At 29.8% G+C, this 11,536-nt stretch overlaps 2 protein-coding genes across 2 annotated transcripts; one reads left to right on the top strand and one right to left on the bottom strand.

Annotated features, from left to right (window-relative positions):
- The first annotated feature begins 1,992 nt into the window (after window positions 1-1,992).
- Window positions 1,993-2,685, top strand: LOC139867740 (uncharacterized). Its single transcript, XM_071856099.1, has one exon. The coding sequence runs from the start codon at window positions 1,993-1,995 to the stop codon at window positions 2,683-2,685; it is 693 nt and encodes a 230-aa protein (XP_071712200.1).
- Window positions 2,686-5,298: 2,613 nt separating this feature from the next.
- Window positions 5,299-7,734, bottom strand: LOC139867739 (acid phosphatase 1-like). The gene is made up of 3 exons (XM_071856098.1): window positions 7,709-7,734; window positions 5,570-5,779; window positions 5,299-5,470 (listed from the first exon to the last, which is right to left on the bottom strand). The coding sequence occupies exons 1-3, from the start codon at window positions 7,732-7,734 to the stop codon at window positions 5,299-5,301; spliced, it is 408 nt and encodes a 135-aa protein (XP_071712199.1).
- Window positions 7,735-11,536: the final 3,802 nt, after the last annotated feature.

The following is an 11,536-nucleotide window of genomic DNA, read 5'->3' as shown; positions in this document are numbered from 1 at the left end:
ACGACCAAGAACAGGAGTAACTGATTCGTTGCCCATGTACAACACATCATTATCTGGTTTGAAAGTCTTGAACCAGCAACGATCCTTACAAGCATGACATGTGGCACCAGAATCAATCCACCAAGCAACGTTATCATCCTGCACATAAAATGCCTCAGAAATATGTGATACATAATTCTGAACAGAATTTAGATTATAATCAGAATTCTGACCTTGGTTAGAAACGTGGTCCTTAGACCCATTTCCCGAACCATACGTGCTTGCTCCACCCGTGTTCATATTCGAACGACATTCTTTTTTGAAATGACCGTATTTTCCACACTTCCAACAAGCCTTTTTATCCTTCTTGTTGGAATCATTGTTCTTTCCATTAAACTTACGTTTCTTTCCATTGGACTGTTTGTTGTTCTTTTTGATCTCACGGTTACCATCTTCTATCATATTGCCAAATGATGATACCTCTTCTTTATCCTTTCACTTACCACTTTCTTCAACCCGTATTGCTTCCTCAATACATAAGTGGCCTCCCAATTCAGTCAACGACCTTTCTTCCTTTTTGTGTTTTAAAGTGTTTTTAAAGACTTGCCACGAAGGGGGCAGTTTATCAATAATACATGGCACCGAGATAGATTCATCCATTTTCAAATTATGTTGAGACATCCGTCCCAAAATTCTTTGAATTTCATGGAACTGTTCCATAACAGGCCTCGAATCTATCATCTTGTAATTTTTAAAATTACTGACAAGAAACTTCTTACTAGAAGCGTCTTCTTCCATGCATTTAGATTCAAGTGAATCCCATAATCCCTTTGCAGATTCAGCAGTTTGATAAACATCAATCAGGGTATCAGACATATCGTTAAGAATATGACCGCGACATATGTAGTCATTGTTTTCTCACTTTGCTCGTTTCCTGTATTTCTCCAAGGTTTCATCTTCAACTGCTACTGGCATGGGGGTAGATAGAACATAAAAAACCTTCAAAGTTGTGAGAAGAAAGTGCATCTTCTTCTACCAGCGCCTGAAATCAATACCATCAAACTTGTCCAACTTTGCAAACTTTGCAGTCATCTCCTTCACCGATTCTCCACTCATGATTATCAACGAAAATATTCAATTAGTTTGTTAGAAATAGGGTATGTAAACAGATAATCCGGATATTTCTAGAATCGTGAAACACTTTCCTAATTGAATATTTCGACTCTCCTTGTATTGGGTTACACGAAATTTCAATTGGGATAAGACTAGAAATGCAAATCGTTTCCTGACAAGGGCTCTGCTCCTTGGACCCCGCCAAGGGCGCTGCCCCTTGGACGCAGCCCCTTTGACCCCGCCATTACCGTGCGCCAGTGTCTAGTTCATTCTTATGGGCGTGCACTCCGCACTCACCGAACCCATGTTAAGTATCACTAGTCAACTCCTACTTTCTAGTAAATCACAATCAGCTAAAATGATAGTTGGATGACACAAAAATCACCAACAGAGACCACATGTCTTCAACCTTGAGGGATTTTGACTTTTAATTAGATTTTATTCTAAGTCTCAATAGTTGGCACATTCTATTTTAGTTAGTACAGTGAGTAATCTTGTGTTCTTAATTGTTCATTTGTTTGAGTGTTTTTGAGTAGCTAAATTTATGTATATCCGTTTGAGTGATTAACTCTAGTTTTTGAATTGAAATATATGTTGTTTTTAATTATTATCGAGTTAATAAATTTTGTAATTAAAGATCCATCATTGTGTATAATTTTTAATTAATTTAATTCGCACAATTTATTAAGCGGTTAATGAAAGTTAATTTGTGAGAAATTTTATACTAAATTGTTACTCCCTACATCCCAATTTAATAGTATAGTTTTACTTTTATATGTGACATAAATTAATAATCCATTGTCATAGATAAATAATAATAAACATGTATTGCCAAGCCTTTTTCCGAGACTTTTTCGTTTGGAAACCAATACAGAAGTGAGTGTAAATGATCGAATAATAATGGACGGTAATTCATGGGTGTTTTTGTGGAGTTGGTCGAGAACATTCACGGGTCGTTTGAATAGAGAGCTGCAGAATCTCGAAGATAGAATCAAAACAGTCGGGTCACTAAGTGAAGGCGAAAGTAAATGGATTTTCAAAAAAAGTGGGAAAGAAATATACTCTTCTAAGATTGTTGCTTCTTCTATTGATGACTTACTTCTAGAAGGTAATCAACCCGAGCCCGAAACACTACGTAATAATCTCCTTCCTCAAAAATTGAGGATTTTTGTGTGGAGGGCACTTAAAAATAGGTTACCGGCTAAAGTGGAACTCGATAAACGAGGTATACATCTTGAGTCTCTTCTTTGCCCGCTTTGTAATAGTGAATATGAAACCGTGGAACATGCGATATTCTCATGTCATCATGCTAAGATGGTGTGGGAAGGAATTCTCAAATGGTGGGGTTTTAACTTAGGATTGAATATTGGGATGAATAATGCTTTTCGTGGTTTAAGTGTGGGTGCCTTCTCGGGTTTTCCAAAGGACTTATGGCAAGCAATCGAGTGGGTAACGGGTTACTCAATATGGAAGAATATAAACCTCAAGGTCTTCTCAAATGACAATTGGGCTATACCTAAGATTATCAATGAAGTTCAAGTCAAGTCGTTTGAGTGGATTAAAAATCGAGCTAAGTTTCATCATATGGATTGACATCAATGACTTCTTCTTCCCAATAACCTAAACTTCCCTCATGTCAATAATAGGGATCCGGGATAGTGGTTATTTCATCAAATTTCGTGGAAAAGATTGTAACGGTGGACTGTATAATTGTTCATATAGTGTGATAAGGCATATGCTGTATATGCTGAATATGTAAATGTCTGTATGTAACATTGTATATTTCTGTTGTTTTATAAAATAGTTTGCTTTTCAAAAAAAAATAGAAATAATAAGGTAAAGTTCTTAGCTCTTTTATTTTATGCATGTAAAACTAAAAAGTCAGTAAAAAGTAAGGGGTAATTGAGACAGAGGGAGTAATTGTTATGGGCTAACGTATTTAGACAATCATGATTTAGATGGAGGACGGTCTAGGTTATAATTAGTGAACTGAATTATAATTTAGAAATCGAAAATTGTGTGGGCAAGTTTGGGATACCAAAGTTGCCTAGGTTTTAGTACAGTTGAAATGAATTAAATCACACTTTTAAATTAACATTGATTGTGAATTAGCTAGTATTTAGGTGAGTGACAAAATTGAAATTAAACTAGTTAAGAAACAAAGAGAATTGACAGGCCATCTCGGTCATTTGCTACATAATAATTGAACGGGTCTTTAAACGCCATCCAAACTAGGGGATAAAACATATATAAATACATTTCTCACAATACCAGATAATCTACCTTTTATTTCGTTTTTATTTATTAATTTAATTTAATTAAACTCTATTATAAAAACTCTCTTATAAATTGTTAATATTATTTATTACTTTCTTGAATACATTGCTTCCTTTGGACACGAACCAGGCTTACTATTATCTACTACTATACGGATATGAGTAATTATTTATATGTGTGATAGTTTTTAATAGTTATTTTTAGTTTAACTTAAAGGTTAGATTTCACACATCAGGTTTTTAGGAAAACTTGTTGAGCACGTTCACGAGATAACTCAGTTAAATCGAATATCTTTTAGTAAAATATTTTCCCTTCTTCCTTTGATAACCTTGTCATCTAAAAGGTGAATGTGAAATTTGAACGAAAACTGAATATGAAAAATGTAACATGAATCTAAAAAATGAAATGTGAATCCGAAAATTGAAATGTGAATTCAAAGACTAAAACGCAAATATGAAAAACTAAAACGAGAATCTTAAAATTGAAAACCGAAAATGAAAATTGATACATGAAACGAAAATTGAAACACAAAACTGAAACGTGAAACTGAAATCATGATAACTACAGTAACTGGAACTGAATTGCATAACGTGAAATCGAAAACTGAAAATGGATCTCGACCTAACTTGACGCACAAATTTATGATGAAAATGATTCTTGACCTAACCAGGCCCAACTCAACCGGGTATAATTCGATAACATCCTGTTGAAAGTATTCCATCAAACAATCTACAAGCCATTTCCACTCTATTCGACTCTCCAAAAACACTTATTTGGTACCATATAGTTGGTTTACATTTATTCAAATCAAGGATATACACAAGTCTTTTATTTTTTGTTTAATTTTTTAGCTTTGATTTGATGTATATATTTTCTGAGTGTATCGTTGTAAGTTAGGGGCGGAACTTAGTGGTTTCTGGAGGAGTATCCGTTCCTGTAGCAAAAAAAAATTTAGTGTAAGAATACATACTATACGATTTAGGGGCAAATTGTTTTATATTATTTGCCTCCCAAATTTATTATTTCGCCATCCATATTACAATCTTCAAGTTCCGCAATTGATTGTAACCATAATTACTAGATATCCTAAATCATATAAATGGTATATGCATTTGATTGACCCAAATGGGACGTATGGCACTAGAAACCCATCACTTTATTATTATTATTATTATTATTATTATTATTATTATTATTATTATTATTATTATTATTATTATTATTATTATTATTATTATTATTATTATTATTATTATATTATTATTATTATTATTATTATTTATTATTATTATGCGGAAACTGGTAAGGAGTATTAAATAACAAAAAGTGTAGGGTCTAAAAATATAAATTTTGTTTGAATATGAATGGAGATCTACACATTATCATCATTATTATTATTATTAATATTGATATTAACATTATTATTAAAATTATTTTATTATTATTATCATTACTATTATTATTATTATTATTATTATTATTATTATTATTATTATTATTATTATTATTATTATTATTATTATTATTATTATTATTATTATTATTATTTCTACTACTACTACTACTCTTACTATTATTAATATTATACGATTTCAAATTTATGAAATTTCGAATAATGGTTAAGCAATTTTAAATAATGGTAATGTAATTTCGAATGACGGTTTTACAGTTTCAATAATGGTTATGAAATTTCGAACAATGAATCAAATAATCACTTAAAATCAGATTGCTCCTTATTCAGTTATTTGAAATTGCATATTATTTATCCACTTATCGCTTCGCTAAAATAACCACACTTCCAGTACATTACACAGGTAGTAACAAAGATTAAACTCGAGTTCGCAGGAGTTTGATCCACTATTATTCATACAAATTTGTAGCGATAGAGAAACCTGAATCACCAACTCCTCGAGTATCATAAAGTCTAAATTAGCCGATGTAGTACATTGGATCGGGCATTTTAAATATACGATCACCAGGGTTGCTTCCCAGTAAATAGCTCCATTGATCGCCCATGTTACCTCTAATCCTGTATCCGGTCTCTTCTAATGCTTTCCTTTTGCTTGATTTGTACATCACTCCATTACCATCTGCAACTCCCCTGTGCATATTTTAAAAGCTAATATTTACATTTTCTATTAAACTATATGACTTATAAACTTATAACATTGTTGTTAAAAGAATCTAAGTATTTACTGACTTGTAAATTAGCTTCTCCCACTGAGTATAACCAACTTCTATCATATTCATGGTACGGGCTTCCCCATAAGCATCCACTGTCCCGGTGAGAAACTCGATCTTAAAACCCATGTTTATTAGTTCCTTGTACAACACGAGAGCTGCTGGTATCGCTGGTGCCGATGCCTCTTCTATCCATTCGTTGAATGCTGTCGAATTATACGCTATTGCCCTGAAAACATAACAAACAAAATTGTTGGGAAGTTATCCCACATCGGTTATGGAAAAAAACAAATGTATGCATATAAGTCAAAGGGGAAGTCCCTCTATCACCAATTGGTTTTAGAAAAAGATGGACACTTGGACTTATATGTTGTACATGTTGTTGAGTTATACGATTTATTAATTCTGTCATGGTATCAGAGCTTAAGTAAGCGGTTTTACAAAGCGAGTCCGACTCAGACCCCCATGTGTGTGCCGCCGTCGCTACAAAGAGATTGAGTCAGGCCTATCACTTCTTCATCCCTAAACCTAGCAGCCGTATTATTCTGTTCATCTTCTATTTTTTTTTCTTCTTCACAACGAATTGAAATCAAATGGCAGACAAGTTCTATACTGCACTTTCTATCTCAAACATCAAAAACAAGATACCAATCATGTGATGACCCGGAAATTTCGGACCAAATTTAAACTTAATCTTTATATGATTCCGACACGATAAGCAAAGTCTATAATGTTGAGTCTCAAAAAAATTTTGAACTGTTTACATGAATTCAATTAACCTTTGACTATTTCCGATGATTCACGAACCATTAATTGTAAATAGAAATGTATATATAAATAATTATATATGTAAATAAATATATATTATAAATTAAATTATTATGTGATTTAGTTATAATGAAAGATAACTTAAGATAATTTAAAATCTATTATTTAAAGAACTGTTTAGGTGATTATATAGAGGATCTTGAATGTAAATGAATTTGAACATAAAATATCAACGTTAACAAATAAATGTATACTTTGAGTTTATCTGTTTCAATATATATATATATATATATATATATATATATATATATATATATATATATATATATATATATATATATATATATATATATATATATTAATATACTTATCTAAGTACTAAAAATTTGATAAAACATAATTATAGAGATAGTAATTTGAAAATATATATGTATGAGTTCTATACATAAATATTATAATATGTATAATATAATATATATGAAAAGTTTAAATATTAAATAATCAAAATATGTTATTATATAATAATTAAATATTACATAAATAATAAATTGTAATATTAATATATGAAAATACAAGATAAATATAGTTGTTATAATATTATTAATACTTTCATTAATACAAAAATCAGTATCATCTATATTATTATTATTATTAACACTATTATTAAAGTAATTAATAAAATGTTAATAATCTTAGTGTTATCAAGACAAAAGATATTAATCACAAATATTATTATAAGAGTGATTAAAAATTTTAATTTAGTTATAATGTAAATATTATTAGTTATTATTATTAAAAGTATTATTAATAACTTGATTACTAAAATTACCAATTGTTACTTAAATTATTATCATTATTAGTATTACATTAATATATATTTTTTTTAAATATATAATTTAACTATATGAATTTGATATATATAAGCTGTTATAGTATTATTATAAGTATTATTATAATTATTATTATTATTATTATTATTATTATTATTATTATTATTATTTTTGTAAGTATTAATCTCATTATCATTAAGATTATTACTATTATTTATTATTATTATTATTATTATTATTATTATTATTATTATTATTATTATTATTATTTTTATTATTAGTATTTCTATTATTACCATTATTATTTTTATTATTATTATTAAAATAAATTAAGTAGATATAGATTATTAAAACAGATCAATTATATGACCTGATTCGAGTCCCCATCTGATTCAATTTATTTTGTCATTTTCTTCTTATGATCGAATCTTTTTGTCGTCCATAATCCACAACAAAACAACATTGATCAATTATTAATTTCTCTATTAAGCAATCTATCACTCTACATATGTTACTTCTAAAATTCGTAAAGAAAAATAGGAAAGACAGAAGCTCGTTACCTCTGTTCGATATCCTTTTTATCCATAAACCAATATCGAATCAAGTTTCAAAATCCATAAATGCAAAAGTGTTAGAAACCCTTCAAACAAACTTTCTGTAAAAACCTAACTTCTAATTCTTCCTATCAAATTTCGATTTTAAGGTCAAAGTTAGTTTTCAAGAAAGTCAAAGTAAGTGTTCATCAAGAAATTTGAATTTGTTTTGGGGTTTCTGAATTTGTTTTGGGGTTTCTGAACGTTAATGCGGCGTCAGTTTCCGTTACAATCGGGCATTAGTCGGGACTGTAACGGAAAAAAAACGTCAGTTTGTGTTGTCACGATTTGATTGGGACACGTGGCCTAGCCGTTGTCCAACGGATTTATAGCAGATATATATATATATATATATATATATATATATATATATATATATATATATATATATATATATACATATATATATATATATATATATATATATACATATATATATATATATATACATATATATATATATATATATATACATATATATATATATATACATATATATATATATATATATATATATATATATATATATATATATATATATATATATTCTTTTCCATTATAAATACTAACACATTCTTTTCATTTTTACACAAAAAAAACCACAAATATCTCTCAATAATTATACATTTTACTCAAAAAAATTATGGTGTCATATTTACTAGCTTCCGATTCTGATTCGGAGGATGTTCGTGTTACCCAACTTATTCAAGAATTGGACGAAGAGTCTGAAGTCGAGTCCGTTCCTCGTATTCCTAGAGTTCGTGGATACATTTCGATAGATCGGGAGTCAGTAGCGCAGTCTTTGGAACGATTACTTTGTCGACGCACCAGTTTAGCCGGCTAAGAAATTTAAAAGGCGGTTTCGTATGCGCATAAACTTATTTCTACGTATAGCTCAAGGTATTACTACATTTAATGGAATGTTGTCTCATTTTACATATTTTAAGTCAACTTTCACGGACTTTGAAAGTAAACAAGATGCGAAGAGTAATGAAATGTTGTCTCATTTTATTTAATATGATTATAGAAGATAATGATTTTGCGCTATGTAAATGAGAAGAAAGGTTTATAACCGAGGAAAGAGCAAATCGTGCCCAACGAGTTACGAATAGAGGACGTGAAATGTCCCTTTCATATCGATTATAAACGTTTCATATTAATTGATTTCGTTGCGAGGTTTTGACCTTATATGAGACGTTTTTCAAAGACTGCATTCGTTTTTAAAAAAAGTCATAACCTTTATTTTATCGATAAAGATTTAAAAACCATAACGTAGATTATCAAGTAATGAGTATCTAAAAGATAACGTTTTACACACGACCATTACATAATGATTTACATTAATATTACACATCGATTTAAATCTCCGAATGCAGTTTTTAAATAATATATTACAAGAATGCTGACTCCAATTCTTGCCCTTAAATAAGCATGCAATAGCGGAAGCTCTTAATAATCACCTGAGAATAAACATGCTTAAAACGTCAACAAAAATGTTGGTGAGTTATAGGTTTAACCTATATATTTATCAAATCGAAATAATAGGCCACAAGATTTCACTTTTCATAAATATCCATCTGTATAAAAATCATTAATATGCTTGAACACCTGGTAACTGATATTAACAAAATGCATCAAAAATATCCCCAAGGATAAACAGAACCACTCGTCTTTAGAGTAGAGATCGACAGAGCCACTCGTCTGTAGAGATTTGATCGACAGAACCACTCGTCTGTAGAGAATTGATCTATCTTTAAGATCTGTGTAAATTAGTGGCAATTATAATAAACACTGATTCTTATGTTACCAAACTACTAGGGTTGATATCCGGTACAACAATTCAACATAGAATGTAGTTTCCATTACTTGTGCCTATTTTGTAAAACATTTATAAAACTGCATGTATTCTCATCCCAAAAAGATATTAAATAATAAAAGTGGGACTATAACTCACTTTCACAGATTTTTACTTCGTCGAAAAATAAGACCTGGCCACGGGTTGATTCACGAACCTATAACAAATATATACATACATATCAAAGTATGATCGAAATATATTCATAACATTTTTATTACATGTTGATGATTTAAGTTGTTAAATTAGCAGTCCAACGTTAGTAGTCCACAATTAGTAGTCCACAGTTAGTAGTACATAAATAAATCAATATAATTTCTTGAATCAATCCATGACCCAGTGTATACAAGTCTCAGACTCGATCAAAACTCAAAGTATATATATTATTTTGGAATCAACCTCAACCCTGTATAGCTAACTCGATCATTACCGCATATAGAGTGTCTATGGTTGTTCCAAATAATATATATAGATGACGTCGATATGATATGTCAAAACATTGTATACGTGTCTATGGTCTATCAAGATTACATAATATATGTTAGAATACATTTATAATACAATATAAGTTAGTTAAGTTATGGTTAGTATAGATTTGTTACAAAGTTTCACGTAGCTAAAACAAGCAAAATTATCCGATTTTGTTTTACCCATAATTTCTTCGTTTTAAATCCGTTTTGAGTGAATCCAATTGCTATGGTTTCATATCGAACCAAAGATTACTAATCTAAACATAAAAAGTATAGGTGTATTGTCGGAAATATAAGTTACAAGTCATTTTTGTAAGAGGTAGTCATTTCAGTCGAAAGAACGACGTCTTGATGACCATTTTGAAAAACATACTTCCACTTTGAGTTTAACCATGAATTTTGGATATAGTTTCATGTTCATAGGAAAAATCATTTTCCCAGAAGAAAAACTTTTAAATCAAAGTTTATCATAGTTTTTAATTATCTAACCCAAAACAGCCCCCGGTTTCACTACGACGGCGTATGTCCGGTTTTACGGTGTTCTTCGTGTTTCCAGGTTTTAAATCATTAAGGTAGCATATCATATAGATATAAAATATGTGTTTAGTTGATTTTAAAAGTTAAGTTAGAAGGATTAACTTTGTTTGCAAATAAGTTTAGAATTAACTAAACTATGTTCTAGTGATTACAAGTTTAAATCTTCGAATAAGATAGTTATATTTATATGAATCGGATGATGTTATGAACATCATTACTACCTCAAGTTTAGTAGGTAAACCTACTGGAAGTGAGAAGAACTGATCTAGCTTCAAAGGATTCTTGGATGACTTGAAAGTTCTTGAAGTAGAATCATGACACGAAAACAAATTCAAGTATGATTTCTACTTGAATTAAGATTGTTATAGTTATAGAAATTGAATCAAAGTTTGAATATGAGTATTACCTTGAATTAAAGAGATGACCTACTGTAAATAACAAAGGTTTCTTGATTTTATATGATTACTTGGAATGGATTAGAAAGCTTGGAAGTAGACTTGCAAACTTGAAAGTGTTCTTGATGTGTTCTTGAGTAGTTGTTTTGTAAGTTGATCTAGGTTAACTAGATTGAGATAGATTATGAAGAGAATGATGAAGAACACTTAGAACAATAAGAGAGAACTTTAGAGAGATGTGTTTGATGCATAAAAGTTAGAAAATGAAAGTGTTATTGGTGATGCTCATTCAAGTGAATGGAGGCTTGTCATATAGCCTGCATTAGTTTGTAATTTTGTGAGATATTTCATGCTAGCTAGATGTTAAATGATGGTTCCCACATGTTTAGGTGACTCATTAAGGCTGCTAAGATCTGATCATTAGAGTGTATATACCAATAGTAATTACATCTAGAAGCTGTGTATTGTACGAGTACGAATACGGGTGCATACGAGTAGAATTGTTGATGAAAATGAATGAGAATGTAATTGTAAGCAT

This window comes from Rutidosis leptorrhynchoides, chromosome 9 (genome assembly GCF_046630445.1).
Source record: "Rutidosis leptorrhynchoides isolate AG116_Rl617_1_P2 chromosome 9, CSIRO_AGI_Rlap_v1, whole genome shotgun sequence".
Lineage (NCBI taxonomy): Eukaryota > Viridiplantae > Streptophyta > Magnoliopsida > Asterales > Asteraceae > Rutidosis > Rutidosis leptorrhynchoides.
Note: the sequence above shows the minus strand (reverse complement) of the source record. Positions and strands in the feature narration are given on the sequence as shown.